The following is an 18516-nucleotide window of genomic DNA, read 5'->3' on the forward strand; positions in this document are numbered from 1 at the left end:
CTCCAAGCGTGCACTAGAGAGCTGCTGAGCCATCGAATGACATTGAGTGAGTCGCCCTCGACGATCACCCTGCTCAAAGAGTCTCTCGCAAGCAATTTTATTCCTTGATGAGCTGCTTGTACGTACCTCAGCCTTGCTGGCATCTGGAACCCCTATTGGACCCGCAAATGCCCAAATAACTACTCCTGACTCATCACGAAGGACACCCCAATGCCTATGGGTCCGGGATTACCAAAACTAGGTCCGTCAAAGTTAAGCTTTAGGAAACCAAGGGTGGGGGGTTCCCAAGCTTGCACTATCTCAGGTCGATGCTCTACACTATAGCAAATCTCCGGCCATCCATCCATTCCATATGTCGAAAGCTGAAACGAAAAAGAAACATGGAAGGAATTTGGCCCACAATATAGTCAAAGCAATGACTTCTTTAAAATGAAAGGCAGAGGATTTGTTGAACCTAGAATTGTGTTCAACGCCGCTTTATTTTGCCCATTTCTTTCATTTTTTGACTCTTAAGTGGAACTTTGCAATGATTTGTGACATTCTCTGAGCGAGGCTGTCACTCAACACTGTTCTCTTTAGCTCATTTTGCCCACTCTAGTTGTTGTACTTTTCCCCATGTTGCTGATATTCATCCTTGCCATCCTGGCCACTGCTTATTGCCCATCTCTCTACTTTTCTCTCTCTCAGTTTCTTTCTTATTTTTCAAACTCTGATTTCTTAGTTTTGGTCCATTTCGATTGAGGTACCTCAATTCGCTTGAGGTGAGTGCCTAAAAAAGTGATATCCCATGACAATAAATATCAAAATTTGACCCATGATGATTGGCTCATCTCCCTAAAAGGGCAAGTGCCTATGTGCAAGAATATATTAGATGTCGTGACATCTGACTATTGGATCATCCAGTACTAGATGAGAGGTATGTAGATTAGAGTACGCAACTAGGTTAGTTTCATTGAGCTTGAATGATATCAATGATATCCTTTTTCTCATTATGAACAGTATAGATTTATATCAAACAACTTTAAAGTTTCAAAAAACATCAGTTTTCAGGAGGAACTTATCTGGATCCAATCACTTTAAACATAATATTAATTTAAAGTCACAACTCACAAGCTCCTAGTCCAAGCTTGTCTCATAGAAGCCAAGAAACTGCAGATGTGTAAAACCACACAAAAGAATAAGATTAGGAAAGGCGCCAACAGACGGTGACCCCATCACCTAATGGAATATGAGAGATATGAATGCGAGGGTCGGCTGCCAAGAATTTGTTAAGCTTGATGATGTGTACTCTACTGAATTTCAAGTTCTCTGGGACTAAAGAGTCATCCGGTATGGCTACCGATCCTCCCCATAGCGTGTTATCATAGAGAATGATTCCCCCGATCCTCACCAATTTCATCAATCTCTCGTGATAATTCAAATAGTTATCCTTATCCGCATCAACATAGGCATAGTCGAAAGAACCTTCGTTCTCTGGCTGAAATAGGATTCAATGCAAAAGAAAATCAAACCATGGAGATGAAAGCTTGAATAAACTAGTAAAGAGAATAATATGGAAATAATATGCCAAGATTATACTTACATGTTCCAAAAATTTATCAAGAACTGGAAGAGCAGGAGATTCGATGAAGTCGATTTTATGTTCAACACCTGCATTTCTAATAATTGGCAATCCTATCTCGTACGTTTCTCGATTAATGTCTATGGCTGTGATCTGCATCATTTACTTATGGTCATTGGTTTAAAATGGTGGGTTATGTCAAAGTATAGATGATTAAACAACACCAACTCTAACAGCTTAAGCTTTGGAGCAATTGGTTGTTTCACATGGTATCAGAGCTATTGCCTCACAGCATGTCCTGGGTTCAAAACCCAACAACTCCTTAATATTAAAAATCCACATCTACGGCCAACCCAAAATGAAGAGGGGCTACATGTAAGGGGGTGTGTTATGATTAAATAACACCAACTCTAACAGCTTAAGCTTTTGGAGTAATTGGTTGTTTCACAGGTTATACTGATATATGGAGACAAAAGAGAAAGAGAGAAAGAGAGAAAGAGATAGACTTTTCCGTCATCGGGTATTGAAAGTGCTGTAAGTAGGAGAGAGTATCCTGTGAAAACTCCAATCTCTATCGTCTTCTTCGCATTGATGAGCTTCAAGAGCAATGCCATTAATGGCCCTTCATCAGGTGCAGTAGCCATTATTTTCCTACATGTACAAGATTTTGATCCAAGTCATGATACTACCTGGTTTCAGAATATTAATAGATTGCAAGTACTAAACATGAGATACATTATTCCAACAAGGTAATCATACAACTTCCATGTCGAATTTTATTGATGTTTATGAATGATGGGACCCAGAATTGACCATCCAACCAGGAAGCGACACGTGTCCTCTGGTGGTATACCCTAATTACCCCCGCTACAAGGGAATAATTAAGAACCTAATCTTAGAAAATAAAGCAAACATTCACTCTCCGCCCAACCATAGGGCGACACCTGTCCAAAGGGTAAAGAGGTAAATCAGCTATAACCACCTACTATAAATAGCCATCAAAGGCTCAAAGAGGCGGGGGCATCCCAAGAAATCACTATTCACAGCATTGGTTTCTTTATTGGTGCCCATTACTGACTTGAGTGTCGAAGGGCCCGCCTGGGGACTATACCGCGGGTTGGCCTTCTGACCGGGTGCTACCTTGTGCGGGACTCATCTGAGCGCAGGACCTTCTCTATCAGACGATCGGATCAACATCAACTCCAATATCCGATCATATCCCAGCCAGGTTCGCTTCTCCTGAACTGCCACATCACATTGACTGTTTTTTACCACAACAGTTTGGCGCCATCCGTGGGACACGAATGAAAAACTGTCCCCAATCTCCCACATGGCAGGCAAGAAAAGCAACCGCACGAGTTCAGGTCAAGGTGCAGGATCGGGGCGAGGTGCCCACTCCCCGCGACCACCTAGAGACCCTCCGTTTTTCAACGTTCCTCCAAAGAGCAGGCACCTAGCTTCGCAGATCGTAGCTGAAGTTCATCCAGAGGATCAAGGACTAGAAGAGCAGCGATCGGCTACGCCCGTTATGCAGCTCCCAGTGGAGCAGTTCAATCACATGATGCAACAAGTGTTCGATCTGACTAACCAAGTCAAGATCCTCACCAACCCTCATCCTGTTTGTCCACTCAGGCGCGAAGAGCCATGCGACTGTCTCAGATCTCGCTCGTGCTCGTCCAATCGATACTCCTGCCACAATCATGACCGGTCTCCTTCGATGAGTCGAAACAGACGTCGAGAACGATCTCCATCACCAAGCCACGATTGCCATCGGGATCGATCGAGATCGGTAAAATGACAACAAGGCCCAAAGAATATCGTAGGCAAGGGAAAGCACCAAGAGCAGAAGAAAAGATCCGAGAGTCGATCAGACTCTGCTTCTAATCCTCTACAATAACATAAAAGGCACAGGGAAAGAAAAGAAGACAAAAAGAGCGAGCGCATGAAGCGTAAACTTGAATAAATTGATCATCAGATTGAAGAACTAGCCAAAGGTCGTAAGAATCTTGATCTCGAAGTCTTCAACAGCAAGGCTGCATTTACAGAAGCCAATATACTGCGTCAGCAAAGTGCTGCACGAAGCTGAGACAAGGTATAATCAAATGGAGAAGTTGGCATATGCTCTAGTAATGGCAACAAGGAAGCTAAGGCCATACTTTCAAGCACACACAATCAAAGTACTGATCGACCAACCGCTAAGGCAGATTCTACACAAACCCAACACATCCGGACGACTTGTCAGGAGATCGGTAGAATTTAGTGAGTTTGACATTAGATACTTACCTCGGCCGGCAATAAAGGCTTAGATCCTTGCTGACTTCGTGGTAGAGTGTACTCAGCCCAAGCAATTGGAGGAGAAGCAGGAAAATTCACAGCAGCCCCCAGGTGGGGATAATACAACTACACCTGGGGAGTAGGAGCGTGCGAACGATGCAGAGAGCTCACAACAACCTCCAAGTGGGGATAATACAACTACTCTCAGGGGGCAAGAGCATGAGAAAGAGGCACCGAACCTCGAAGGACCCAGTGATCCAAGCGAAGGCGATCAGCCACTATCGACTTCAAGAAAATATATCCGAATATTCCAAGTCGGATGAGTCAAAACCAATCACTTGCTAATACTCTCGAAAGCCGGAGGACCAACTCGGGTTGGGATAAAAAGCATGATGATGGGTTAAGCTTCCAAAAAGATAAAATCTGGAAAGAGCATTCCATGTAGCCAAAAAACTAATCACTTGCCAACCTCCCGAAAACCAGAGGACAACCTTAGGTTGGGAGAGATAAAGGCATGATGATAGGTTAGGCAAATAAAAAACCCGAGTTTCTAAGCTCAGGTCGAACCAAAAGACCTAACTGTGGACCCCGATCCGAGAGAGGCGGTGAGGGACGAACCCCCACGAGAACAGTCTCACTGGATCATCCACGTGAATGGAGAGCTCTACCAAGGAACTCTCGAAAGAAGTGCCCCTCACAGCATGAGTGGCGATACAAAGGTGAGATACCTCTCGATTCGGGGACTAGCCCAGATTCGAGGCGTACCTTAAACAAAGAAGAGTCGCCATCCAAGGAAGTGGGCCAAGGATCCCATACTATGCTCTGTTGCAACGGATAACCAGAGATATAAAATAAGGTTCGTGCCTGGTTACGAATTTGGAAGGTCTAAAGAGCACCTCATCCGCCCAAGTGTAAACACCTGGTCTCTTATGCCATTTATTTAATGATTTTGAAGAGTTTTGGGCAAAAATCATATGAAATGAGAATCAATATCTCCGAGAAGACGTCTATCTAATCATGCATGTCTCGGAGATGAATAATAATCACACATAAAAGAAATGACATAAGAGTCACCTAGGAGTAGCTAGATTCTGAGTGACAAGCCTAAAGAGCTAGGTTATGAGTGTCATACATAATTGGTGTCTGAGTTCTGATGTGCAAAGGCATGCATGCTGCAGCTAAAGGTATGGGATCTGTACATGAAAGTAAGAAAACACAGCAAAATACATAACACAATTCAATTCTATACATGACTGGACAAAATGAGTCCTAACTCTAATGCGACCTGACTCGGACCAAGATGGCCGCCATCCCAGCTGCTCTACGTATCCCGGCCTCGGGAAGAATCGGAGTCAACGTAGTTCGATGCCCTATTCTAACTACGATGCCTAACTTTCTAGAATCGCTATCCTAGACTCGATTCCACTAGACTCGACCGATTTTTAAAGCTTTTTTGTACAATTGCTTAAATTCATGTGAGTTGTAAATTTTAGGACTCTATATGCCCTAACTAATGCAAGTTGGTTAGCCTTAAGCTAATGCAGGTGGGCCCTAAATCCTATGTGTATCTAAGCTGTGCAACCTAATGAAAACCATGGGCTGACTATATGCTTCCTAGTCTAGCCATCGGTTCGACTAAGTGTCTAACCGATCGACTCGAGGCCTCCTAACTCTAGGGACACTCACACGACAGGACACACCATATCAAACAAATCAGGACAGCCTCCTAACTCTAAAACACCCCAAATATCTAGGACAGATTCCTAACTCTAGAGGAAGATCTTTTTGAAAAGGTTTTGAAAAAAGTTTTGTGTTTTTGAAGATTTGAAATGTTTATTTTTAAAAGTTTGGCTGGACCTGGGATGTGGATCCCAAGCTGCACTACGTACCCTGTTGAAAGGGATCAAGCCAACGTAGTTCGGAACAGAAATCCTAACTACTCTCATAATGACTCGAGATTTTTGAGATTTTTGGTTTTTAGATGTTTTTCAAATATTTTTTATACAAGAGGACAAAATCCTATCATCATAAGGGGAGGACAGACTCCTGATATCCCGCAAAGGTTGGACAGCATCCTATGCTTTGCGGGAGAATGAACAGAATAACAACTCTGCAAGGGTTGGACAGCATCCTATACCTTGCAGGAGCGGATAAAAAAATCACATGATTTGATGAGAGGTTGGAAAGAATCCTAACCCCTATGATGATAGGATTGACTCTGGAAACTGAAGGACTGACTCTCTAACTAAGGAGAGATTCCTATGCTAAGGACTGACTCTGAAAATAGGATTCTAAGAAGGAAGTGCTAATGAGACAAAGTTTGTCTCCCTAAAGGGTATTGACTATCTGCTGAGACATAGCTTGTCTCCTTAAAGGGGTTTGATTTTTCCGAGACACAGCTTGTCTCCTAAAAGAGGGCTCTAGATGACAATGTTTAAGGGTATCCCAAAAGACTGGGCAAGCCTTAAAAACAAACGAGGGGAGAGCTACTCGGACTAAGAGAGTCCCCTAATGATGGGCTTGGGCTAGCGCCTTCATCGCCCTTTCACAATGAGAAAGGGATAAAGGTTCAATTATATCTAAAAGACTAAGAAATCTTATATACAAAGAGAGAGAGGGGAGAGGGTACTACCACGACCGGGTAATTCCCTCCAAATATGGGCTGCTATTTTGAGAGAGAACAATTGAATATGTAATGGGGCTGCTTAGAGATAATAGTGAAAAGAGGGCTGCCATTAATGAAATGAGGGCTGATATATCAAGACGGTAAAGGCTGATTTCATCGCATAGAACATGAGCTGAATTGCAAAACAGGGACTGATTTCATCGCATAGAACATGAGCTAAATTGCAAAACAGGGGCGGCTGATTATCTACATGTTGATATAAACATCCAAGAGGATGGTTCAAATAAAATTGACGTGAACTGAACACACATACAATCATAGATACAAAACTGAACATATTCATGGGCAGGGAGACAAAACTGAACATACTTATGATGTTATAGACATAACTGAGCTGAAATTAGATCAAACACAACATGTACATGATAACCGATATTCAGCTGAACTAAAATCATTTACACATATAATGATACAGACATAGCTGGGCTGAAATTGTATATAAAGACAAAGTTGAATTGAGATTCGATGTGCATATGGTGATAGTGACACAACTAAAAAAAAATGTATGGTAGGATCACAAAAAATTACAAAGTATAAGAGGCACACTAATCAAAGCAGATTAACTACTCCAAACTCAAATATCATAGAATTCGTCATGCTCAATTTTATGTGTCCAAAAAATCATTCAACCACAAGCAAAACAACTTAACAGTGTTTCAGCTTAAAAGAGAAGAACTTCAGCTAGCCTATAGAGTCTCCCAATTTATTCATTTTTTCTTTATAGAACAGAATTAAGAAAAATGAAATTTTAGGTCTTAATGCATACATTTCAAACTAAAACTGAACTAAAAATGAATAGAACATTCAGATCTCAAATTCTATCACAACAATCAAAATCTAAAAATTGAAATTAGTGATGAGATGAAACCAGAATTCTCAGATTAGAACTAGCATTAAAAAAAATTAGTTAACAAGACATTTTTAAGAATAAAAATTACCTCAGCTCTTTAAAGTACCTTTTCTTGTGTTAGAATCCTGGTTTAGAATAAGATAATTGAATTCACAGCTAATGAATGATGAGATTTGCTTGAGGTAGCTGAAGATGTGAAGCACCGACCAGAGTTCATGTAGATCTGCCGGATTCCGACGAGATCCACCGTAGAAAATGAGGAAGAGGAAAATCTGTGAAGAAATCACCAGATCTAATGGCCCAGATCTAATGGCAGATGGAATGGAAATCAATCGAGGATGTGTAGCCGGAGGAGATGAAGAGCAGAGATGAGCAACAAAGATTAGGGTTTGAAAACTTGGATCTGATATTTGATAACTCAGATCTGAGCATGAAGGAAAATGATAGCTGAGAATTTGAAAGAATATGAAGATAAAAATGAAAAGAAAAAATATAAGAATGGAAAGAAGGTCCAGCCGGAGCTTGGCCGGAGCTCTGGCAAAGTTGATCGGAGAAGACGAGAAGGTTAAACCTTGAGGTGTTGGATTTGGCGAGATCTGGGGAAAAAAATCTCTCTCGTTTTCTCTCTCAGATTTGGGGAAAACCCTCTGTTCCCAGCTTTTCTTCTTTTGATTTCAGATCTGAAATTTCGGAGCTTTGCCGATCGGATCTTTGTGTAAAATGGCCGGAAAAAGAACGGTCGGATTTTTACCAGAATCCGGCAAGGAGTTGAGCCGGAGAAGATAAGAGAGGAGGTTAGGGTTTGGAAAATTGGGGATCTTGAATTTGGATGAGGGAGAGATGGAAAAGGAGGGAGAGATGAGGGAAAATCAAAGAATGCTGATGGACAGATCTCCGGCGAGCTCGTCGGAGGAGGTGTCTGGAAAATAGGGGGAATGAGCTAGGGCTTTGCTGGCTTTTCTTCTCTACTCTCTGTGATTTTTCTCCATGAAAAAAATGAGCTCTCTCCTCTATGACCTTACTCGATCGATATTTAAAGGGGGAAAAAATAATGACATTAGTACCCCTTCTATTACCTTAGACAACCCCATCTAGGATAATCCACCCCCTGTTGTGGTTTACACTACGGACACTCTCTCATCTCGTTCGCTAGGCAAACGCGCTCGGAATTCGACGAAATTTTGTAGGGTCCTTGGTGGGACCTTAAGCTAGCTTGGAGAGAAATTTGGGACTCTAGCTCGCTGATTTGATGGGGTTTTGAACAATCGTGGAGGGATTTTGGGCACGGTCAAAATGAGGTGTCTACACTAACCTGGTTGTGCATCCGAATTCTAGGAACTACGTGGGAGGGATGCCAAAGACCGAGTTAGGTGGAATAGAAAAAGTTATGAACCCCCCAAAAAAAGGTAGGGGAAATCTAACAACTACTGGCTCTCAAAAAGTCGGCACAGGAGTCTTAATCCAATCAACCTTAGCCTATCGAAGCACAGTTGATCCAATTAGGACCACCCCTTACAATCAGACAAAATTGCTCCACTAACCATCAAAGCAAGAAAAACTACATGTACAACAACAGAGCAATAAAATTTCCAAGCATGAGAAAGTTCTGTATTTACCAAGCACGAAGTAGTAAAACATCCACCACACAAAGAGTAGCAAGACTACTTAAAAGGAAAAGCAGTCAAAATCCCATCCAAAGAGTATTTATACAACCCATAAATGGTGTACAAGGACTAAGAACAAAATAAAATGTAGCACCAGCAGAAAAGAAAACCAACAAACAAAGCATAAGGAGCCGGAGCCTCTTGATCATCAACAACTAGAGTAGGACTCTGATCATGACCTTGACCGACCTCCTCCGCAATAGGAGCATCCACCGGATCAGCAGAAGAACTGGTGAACAGGCTCTCCCAAGTAATATTCTCAAAGTCAAAACCAGCACTAGGATATTTCTTCAGGATAAGGCCTTTGCATGCATCAAAAGCCTCGGCATAAGCGGTAGAAATGAGGTCATCACACTCAGCCTGCTTTTCATCGACAACCTACTTCTTATCAGCCAGATGCTCTAAAGCTTGATCATCCAAAGCCCTCTGGATCTTCTCATCCTAGACATTCTTCAGGCATTTGTTCTCCTAGTCTAGTAGCAGCTCAACTACAAACACAGGCAGCAGATAAGAAGATAACCAAAACTACGAAGGCCGCACGCAACCAATTGAAGAGGAAATGAGAACGGTCACCTGGTAAATAGATGCAAAGCCAGACCCAAACGCCGTCGCAGGAACTTCTTTCTCAATGCGCAGAGCACCCTTCTCCAGCACAACCTTCCTAAGGAGTTCTCGAGCAACGTCTGGATTGGCAAACGCAGTATTTGTTCGAAGAACGGACCAATCGGGACGAAACATCTTGTCCTTATTAATTGGCGGAACAGTAGAAGCCGGGCGCTTTGCCCCGGTCCCAACTCCAGCACCTGATCCTTTAACTTCTTCAGGATGAGTCTCTTTATAATGTTGCACTAAAGAAGAAAGAGATTTACCAGCTGTGGTAGACTTGACCCCTTTTTCCTTCTCATGACTCGGACATTCAGAGGGTCCTTCTAGCTCCTTCCTTTTCTGAGCATGGCCTGCTTTGCCTGCCATCACTCAATTCACCATTTCAGCCTTCTTTGCAACTTCCATCACTGGGATCAAGGCAAATAACAAAGAAATAACAAAGCAACCAGAGAATGAGATATGACCAATAAAGGTAAAAGAATAACAGAGGCATGAATTCTAATCAGAAGCAGGCCTAAGACACCTACTGGCTGGGATCGCAGAACTAACTCCGAGTGCTAACAAAGCCTCTTCACTATCATAGTCCTTACTGTAGAATATTGGCCCATCCTTTCGGAGATGTGCCTCAAGAGCCTCAAAGGTTGCCAGGTCACCACTCAACAATTCAGGCTTCTCACTCATTAACTTTGTATCTATTGGTATCCACACCAATGGAACCTCCCACATCTCACCTGGGTTAGGATAGTCAAGGCTCACATAGAAGAACCTATTCTTCCAACCATGGGTCGAGGATGGAAAACTGACTATGAACTTCATATCCACGAGCTGGCTAAATTAAACCCAGCTATCAGAGCGATTCCTGGTGAGATGACAACACCTGCGGAACACATCCAATATAGGATCTCTTTCCAGCTTCTTCTTCGTTATGTACATGAAGCCAACTATGGTCCTCCATGAGTTCGGGAGTACTTGAGATGGAGCTAGCCCATAGAAGCGTAACACCTCCGCCACGAAAGGATGAATGGGAAACCTAAACCCGGCCCTAAGGGAATCCTCGTAGATGCACGCATCTACATTGTCGTTGGGAGCGCGATCGCCTGCTTCCGTCTGTCGCAAGCCGAATCGCCCAGGGATACAGAACCTGTCTCTAATGAAGCCCAGCCTAGACCCTACCAGTTTACTGGACTCCTTAAGGGCCGCTTTATGGTGTTAAATCTCGGCATCCATTCGCACCTCAGTAATAACCTCAACAATCCTATCTAACACGGACGAATCGGAAGCCCCCTGTACATGATTTCTCAGTTCTCCATCGGAATCATGATCCGCTCCCCCATCAAAAGGAGATGCTAACGGATCAGGAACCGCCCCTAAATCTAAGATGGGATCCTCATCAACAATAGCCACCTCTTCATCACTATCTACAACGTAAGGACCAAGGATCCCTCTCCGATGACTTTGATCGGCCATGATCCGGCCGCTATGACCCCTAGAGGTGGATCTAGTTCTCTCGGAAGAGCTAGTTCTTGAATCGCTACCGGAAGAAGAAGATTCTCCCGAAGACGAACCATATCCAGACTCTACTAGGGTACTAGAACTACTACTGCTACCAGACATGAACGGAAAAATAAAAAATGGAAGGGGCAAACAACGAAGAAGGGATCACCGACCAGGAGATTGAAAGCCCCAAACTCAAGGAGAACAAGACACAGTCAATACGACCAGAGAGAAGAGACAGCAGGAGAGGGGGCAAGAGGAAGTCAGGAATGAAAACGGAAGAAAAAGCCATCTCATTTTATAGATGACCCGAAAGCAGCACTGACGACCCTTCACATTCTCTATACCGCCATGCCACGAGTCTCGTAATGCCAGAGGCCATTAATGGCTGGCTCGGTTCACGAGTAGTCACGTCGTTTTGCCTCCTCCATGCAGAAAAAGACAAAAAACTACTAAGCAAAGTAGTTTGTCTAGATTCCTTCGAAGAAAATCTGATCGTCGTTGGTTGATCCCAACATGGGGCAAAGCGACAAAATGACAACGATCTGATTGTCGTTGGCCGATCCCAATATGGGGCAGAGCCACAAAACGACAAAAATCTAGGATCGTCCAGAGCCGATCCGGATGTGGCGCAAAGCCAGAAACAATAAATTCTGATCATCCTGGTCCGAACAGAATATAGCACGCAATCACTAAATGACAAAATCATGATCGCCTTTAGCCGATCAGCATATGACGCATGACCGCTAAACGACAAAATTCTAGTCGTCCTTGGCCGATCATGATATAGCTCAAGATCGCTAAACGACAAAATCCTGATCATCTAAGGACGATTAGGGTATGGTGCTTGACCGCTAAACGACAAAATTATGATCGTTTTTGGCCGACCAGAATCGAACGAATATTGTGCGCCTAAAAAATTTGGAATCATATCCAAATATGATGCGCCATAAAATTCAGAAATTTACGATCGACTAAATCAGATCCAAATATGGCACAAACGCCATAAAATTCGGAAATTTAGGATCGTCCACATCCTATCCAAATATGGCACTACGCCATAAAAAGACAAAATTTTAGGGTCTTATATAGCCGATCCGAACATGGCTTTAATGCCTTAAAAAGTGGGATTTGGATCGTAGCCGATCTTAAAAATTATTGTGCGCCTAAAAATGTTGGAACCGATCCAAACAATTATATGCGTAAAATATTGGGAGTTACACCCAAAATTTTAGACAAGGTATACAACCGTTCCAAACATGGCTTAAAATGCTTAGGATTGTATTTTAAATTTTAAATCGCATTTTGCCTATCTAAACTTGGGGCGTGCCTAGGATCGTATATTGCGGATCCAAATAAAGCATACAGATCGTAAAACTTTGGGGTTTGGATCGTCCAGATACGATGCTAATGTGGTATTATGCTCTGAGAAGTTAAGAAAGTGGGAGCCGTACCCAAAACTTTGTGCGCCTAAAAGATTGGGAAGTACACCCAAATTTTAAACCCCTACAAATTGGGATTGAGGATCGGCTAAAGCCGATCCCAATTTAGTGCAATTGCCAAATTTTAAATGCCAAAAATGTTGGGAGGAGTACTCAAAATTGGATGCGCCTAGAAAAATGGGAACCAAAATTTTAGGATTGTGTGGAACCGATCCATATATGCAACAACACAAAAATCAAAATTCCGGATCGGCCGCTACCAATCCCAATATGAGGCACATCCCAGAAAAGTTGGGCTCTTGGATCGGCTGTAACCGATCTCAATATGACACGTGCACCATAAAAATTTCGGATCAGCCAAAACCGATCCCATTTATGGCGCCCGAAAATATAAGAACTTTGGATGGCATGTTGCCGATCCCGAAAGAACGGATCTGATTTTAACATATCATACAAGGAAAATTCGGAGTTTGGGAGTCATACCCAAAAGTTCCGTGCGCCTAATAAATTTGGAGCCGATCCAAATATTTACATGCCTAAAAATTTGGGAAGTATACCCAAATTTTAAAACGCCTAGAAAAATGTGGAATTCGGACCAAGTAAGGCCGATCCCAATTTAATGGCATCTTGCCACAAAGAAGGAAAGACTTTAGGGAAGGTACACAACTGATCAAAACATGGCTTAAATGCCATATACATTGGAATTGTGATCCTGCATACCCGTTCCCAATTTGGCAACCCAAAACGCCAAAATTTTACGAAAAGTATAAACCGATCCCAACATGGCTTAAATACCATAAATAGTGAGACTTTTATGGAGCAAGGCCAATTTGGCACCATGCCATAAAAGGCGACTTAATAAGATCGTACAAAGCTGATCCCAATATGGGACCCGAGCCTCTTAAAAATCTCGGATCAGCTTTGGCCGTTCCCAATATCAGACCCGAGCCTCATAAAAATCTCGGATCAGCATTAGCCGATCCCAATATTGGAGCCACCACCCGATCGTCATATGAGATGCACATCCTAAAACTTAAGACAGTTGATCCAGCTAAGATCAGTGTCACTTCATCAAATCGGATCAAAATCCAACTTCACCAAAACGATTTGGGCCGTCCAAAATCGGTCTAAATGATGAGCAGAGCCGGAAAATAACAAAGATAACCTTCAAAGCCGATACTCAGACTTCCCCGACCATAAATATGGCCTAAGGAACTGGGGGCATCTGATGGGACCCAGAATCGACCATCCAACCAGGAAGCGACACGTGTCCTCTGGTAGTATACCCTAATTACCCCCGCTACAAGGGAATAATTAAGAACCTAATCCTAGAAAATAAAGCAAACATTCACTCAACACCCAACCATAGGGCGACACCTGTCCAAAGGGCAAAGAGGTAAATCAGCTATAACCACCTACTATAAATAGCCATTAAAGGCTCAAAGATAAGGGGGGGAATCCCAAGAAATCACTATTCACAGCATTGGTTTCTTTATTGGTGCCCATTACTGACTTGAGTGTCGAAGGCCCGCCCGGGGACTATACCCCGGGTTGGCCTTCTGACCGGGTGCTACCTTGTGCAGGACTCATCTGAGCGCAGGACCTTCTCTATCAGACGATCGGATCAGCATCAACTCCAATATCCGATCATATCCCAGCCAGGTTCGCTTCTCCTGAACTGCCACATCACATTGACTGTTTTTTACCACAACAATGAACAATTTAATTAACATTCTTCTCAGCAGAGATACATGATTCGTTTTATCTTAGACCGTATTTCTTTTTACATAACATGTGATTCCAGAGCTATCTTTTGTAGATCATTTGCAATTCGGCAGACTCTATCACTGTGTGGGTTAGCTTCAAAGGAAACCTCTTTTAATTGTTACGAAACATGCCCCATTGGTTTCTCTTACTAGGTGTTATTACATTAATAAGTATTTGGAGTTATTCCAAATCGCAAATTTCAGTACTAGAGTGTCCGAAATAGGATGACTCTTTCAAGACTTTTACCTCGATTTAACTAACTCGATTGTTCTAGGAGGTCCTGCTAGGATAGTACATGTCAAAAATATCTTATTTGGGTCATTAAAATATAAAAAAAGAAAAAAAAAGGGCGCTGATATTCCACCGCCCCCCCCCCCCCCCCCCCAACCTTTCCCTTGTATAGGCTATTCCCCCCGCTTGACGCCGGCTAACGTTAAACGTTAGGATTTAACGTATATGTTACTTTCCCACCATTTGACCAGTCTCTCTCTCTCTCTCTCTCTCTCTCTCTCTCTCTCTCTCTCTCTCTCTCTCCACACACACACACACACAACAGGAACAGTTGGTGGGCCCAATAGAAACCGTTGGTGGAATTGTGGACCCATCTTTGAACAACGTAGGCCCCGCCATACCACACCATAGGATAATCCAAACCGTCCATTTGATGGGCCATAAATGTAAATAGGTTGCGTCCCAAAATATCATTTCCATAGGCTGATCCTAGCCCTCCGATCTAAATAGAAACTACATCTTATGCAACCTCTATAGATTGTAGGTTTGTGATCATCCTATGGAAATGATTTTTGGGGCACAACCTATTTACATTGTGGCCCATCAAATGAATGGTTTGGATCATTCTATGGAGTTGGTCGTAAAGTAACATTAAGGCCTGTCCACAACATAGGACGATCCAATTTTTTTTCAAATTGAAGCGTACCGTCCACAGCATAGGATGATCCAAGCCATCCATGGTTTGGTTCATCCACAAAGGCCCAATTTAGGCCCCACCCATATTTTTGAAAATGAAGTGTATCGTCCAGACCATAGGATGATCCGAGCCGTCCATTTGATGGGCCATAACGTAAATGGGTTGTGCCCCCAAATGGGTTGGCCCATCAAATGAATGGTTTGGATCATCTTGTGGTCGTACAATGACATTAAGGCCGCCCAATCGTAGGCCCCACCGATATTTTTCAAATTGAAGCGTACCGTCCACAACATAGGATGTTGGATCATCCTATGGCGTGGTTCGTACCAATTTAGGCCCCACCCATATTTTGAAAATGAAGTGTACCGTCCAGACCATAAGATGATCCGAGCTGTCCATTTGATGGGCCACAATGTAAATAGGTTGTGCCCCAAAAATCATTTCCGTAGGATGATCACAACCCAACAATCTATAGTGGTTGCATAAGATTTAGTTTCTATTTAGATCGGAGGGCTAGGATCAGCCTATCGAAATAATATTTTGGGACGCAACCTATTTACGTTTATGGCCCATCAAATGGATGGTTTAGATTATCCTATGGTGTGGTATGGGCGGGGCCTACGTTGTTCAAAGATGGGCCCACCATTCCGCCAACGATTTCTGATGGGCCCACCAACTGTTCCTGTTGTGTGTGTCGGGGGAGAGAGAGAGAGAGACCGGTCAAATGGTGGGAAAACGTTAGCCAGCCGTCGGGGAGCGGGGAGGAAATACAAAAAAAATATCTATACCCAATTTGGGTATAGGAACCCATGAGTAGTTCTTACCAGGGTTCCTCATAATTCAATGGGATTAAAACAAATTTAAAAAATGGGCATAAAATTTGTTTCACATCCATTTTACATTGAAAGAAACGAAACCCTGATACTATATTGTCCTTTTCATTCTTTTATGAAAATTAGGCAAGAAATGGGGTGGAAGTAGAGGAAGGGAAGGTGGTAATGAGATAAATTACCTTGGTTGTGTGGAAGTAGCATCTCTCAACTCCTTGAGAGGCTCTGGCTCTCTTGGGTATACACTAGTCTCCAAGATATACTACCCAAATGAAATCAAAACCAGAACACAAAAGAAAAGCAATGAATTAAAGAAAAATGAAAAAGAAGAATCTCAGAGGAATGACCAATAAAAAGGGATTCAAAAAGGAGATCACCTGATGCAGCTCATTGCTTTGCAATAGACACTTGCTGCTAGTTTGCAAAATCCGCTTGGTGACGGGTTCAAAAGCTTCTTCCATTTCAATTGACCAACTGACAAGATTATGCAACTTTTCTAATTACTTCAAGCAAGGTTATTAAGACCACTGTTAATATGTGAGAGTGTTGTTTAGTTAATCAACTGGTAAGACTTGCAACATCAAGATTAGAGTGTTATGGAGAACTAATTACCAAAGAAAGAAATAATTATGTTTCTGCCAATTAATTAAGCAATTATTGGATACCTCTAAAAGGTATATTCATGTAATCAAATGGAAAATGATATTTCCACTTCATGCGACAGCATTTTCACCTCGTTTTGTTTGTGTTTTCCTGTAAGTGGAGAGAAATACAAACAAATGGAGGTGAAAATGCAGACAATTTTAGGAATATACAAACAAGAGCCTAATATTATATGCAAATGGTTTTGAAGTTTAATATGCTTGATTGCAATAATGGTTATAATAGATTTACAAATGGCGAAAATTTCCTCAAGTCTCCCTCTATCTGCCATCTCTCACAACCACGGTTTTAAATTTCGGTTTCGGTACCGGTTTCGGACCCCACCGAAATTGAAATTTCGGCCGAAATCCGGCGAAACAATAGAAAGACTATTTTATTTGATACCAAATTTCAGCTGAAATTACTGAAATTTTGGCCTAAATTACCGAAATTTAGGTAAAATATTAAATTAATTAAAAAATAGGTTTTTGGGTGAAATTTCGGGGAAAAACGAAATAAAATACCATTTCGGGTATTAGTGATTTCGGTGTCGGTCTCGACCATCGGATTTTGGTCAAAATTTAAAACCAAGCTCACAACTGCCCCTGGTTGCCAAACATGCCCTAAAAATTCTTACAATCCAAACAAGGCCTTAGACCCAACTCCTATCCCCTAAATATAGGATCATTCATTTAAAAAAAAAAATCATGTACATATTTCATGAAAGCTTTAGAAATTTGATAACTAATATTCACCACCCCCCTCCCCCCCCCCAAAAAAAAGGTTTTAATTACTGATAAAATAAAATAAAATTAAAATTATATATTGTGATTAAGACCATGTCCCTTTTGTCCTATCTGCAGTAGACAGACCCCCGGCCTAAAAAAAAAATTCTCACCGATTAACTATTTGATAAATAGATCATGGCCAATTTTTTTCGGATTGTTGGATGGGACAAATCATATAGCAGTTAAGATTAAATGATACAAATCACACCAGACCAACTCACATCAACGGTAGAGATCAAACAGTGGATAGTGTTGTAGAGGGATCAACCTCAAAAATTGGAAATATGAACAATAACAAGATGGAAAATTTATACCGGGTAGAAACTCCTTCTCCTTCAAACTAATAGCCTCAGAGGAGAGAAAAGGAGATGTGAAGAAATGAACTCAAAATATATTGGGTTTTTAGATTGAAACAGATTTAAGATTATAAACTAGTAGAAGAAAAAGATACTCTTGAGTGGGAATTGCCATCTATTCCATTCCTATTCTTTTCTCACAAGTGGGAATATATTCCAATTAAGAATTACTTTTAAATTAGGGAAAAATACAGATACACCCCCTCTAGTGTCTGATACATTCATTTCTAATCATGACTTTCAAAACGTGACAAGTACACCCCTTGAGGTTTTGTTAATGTGACGGAGCAGACGGCTAGACGGAAATGACCAAAATGCCCTCGTCTTCCCTAACTGAAAATTAGGGTTTTCAGACTTGAAAGCTGAAAATTAGGGTTTGATTCAAACCCTTGTTTATTTATCAACATAAACCCCCGATTTATGAGTTTTATTTGTCTTCATTCACACCATTATCATGATTTGCACATAAACCCTAATATTTTAGGGTTTTTTTGTTTTGTTTTTATCAATATTTTTTTTCTTGAAATATGGGTTTGATGTAGCCATGGGGTGGGGTTTCATTGTCTGTGGTGGAGGTGACGACGGTGGCCTGAGGTGCGACGGCGGCGGCGGGAAATGGCGTAACCCT

General features: G+C 42.0%; 2 protein-coding genes across 4 annotated transcripts; both read right to left on the minus strand.

Moving 5' to 3' along the window:
• Positions 1-948: 948 nt before the first annotated feature.
• On the minus strand, positions 949-17936 carry LOC143890849 (putative caffeoyl-CoA O-methyltransferase At4g26220). 3 transcript variants are annotated; one of them, XM_077395530.1, is made up of 7 exons: positions 17847-17916; positions 16768-16855; positions 16480-16576; positions 16285-16364; positions 2068-2212; positions 1583-1714; positions 949-1477 (listed from the first exon to the last, which is right to left on the minus strand). In XM_077395530.1, exons 3-7 carry the CDS (start codon positions 16561-16563, stop codon positions 1184-1186), a joined length of 735 nt encoding a protein of 244 aa, XP_077251645.1. In that variant the 5' UTR covers positions 16564-16576; positions 16768-16855; positions 17847-17916; the 3' UTR covers positions 949-1183. The 3 variants fall into 3 exon arrangements, with proteins under 3 accessions (XP_077251645.1, XP_077251646.1, XP_077251644.1); XM_077395531.1 differs by lacking the exon at positions 16768-16855 and having other exon boundaries at positions 16480-16629; positions 17847-17909; XM_077395529.1 differs by lacking the exon at positions 16768-16855 and having other exon boundaries at positions 951-1477; positions 17847-17936.
• LOC143891418 (uncharacterized) lies at positions 9102-10445 on the minus strand. Its single transcript, XM_077395990.1, has 2 exons — positions 9609-10445; positions 9102-9523 (listed from the first exon to the last, which is right to left on the minus strand). The coding sequence occupies exons 1-2, from the start codon at positions 10005-10007 to the stop codon at positions 9509-9511; spliced, it is 414 nt and encodes a 137-aa protein (XP_077252105.1). The 5' UTR covers positions 10008-10445; the 3' UTR covers positions 9102-9508.
• Positions 17937-18516: the final 580 nt, after the last annotated feature.

This window comes from Tasmannia lanceolata, unplaced genomic scaffold, assembly GCF_043159265.1.
Source record: "Tasmannia lanceolata isolate RefF3 unplaced genomic scaffold, GAP_Taslan_0.1 ptg000013l, whole genome shotgun sequence".
Classification (NCBI taxonomy): Eukaryota; Viridiplantae; Streptophyta; class Magnoliopsida; order Canellales; family Winteraceae; genus Tasmannia; species Tasmannia lanceolata.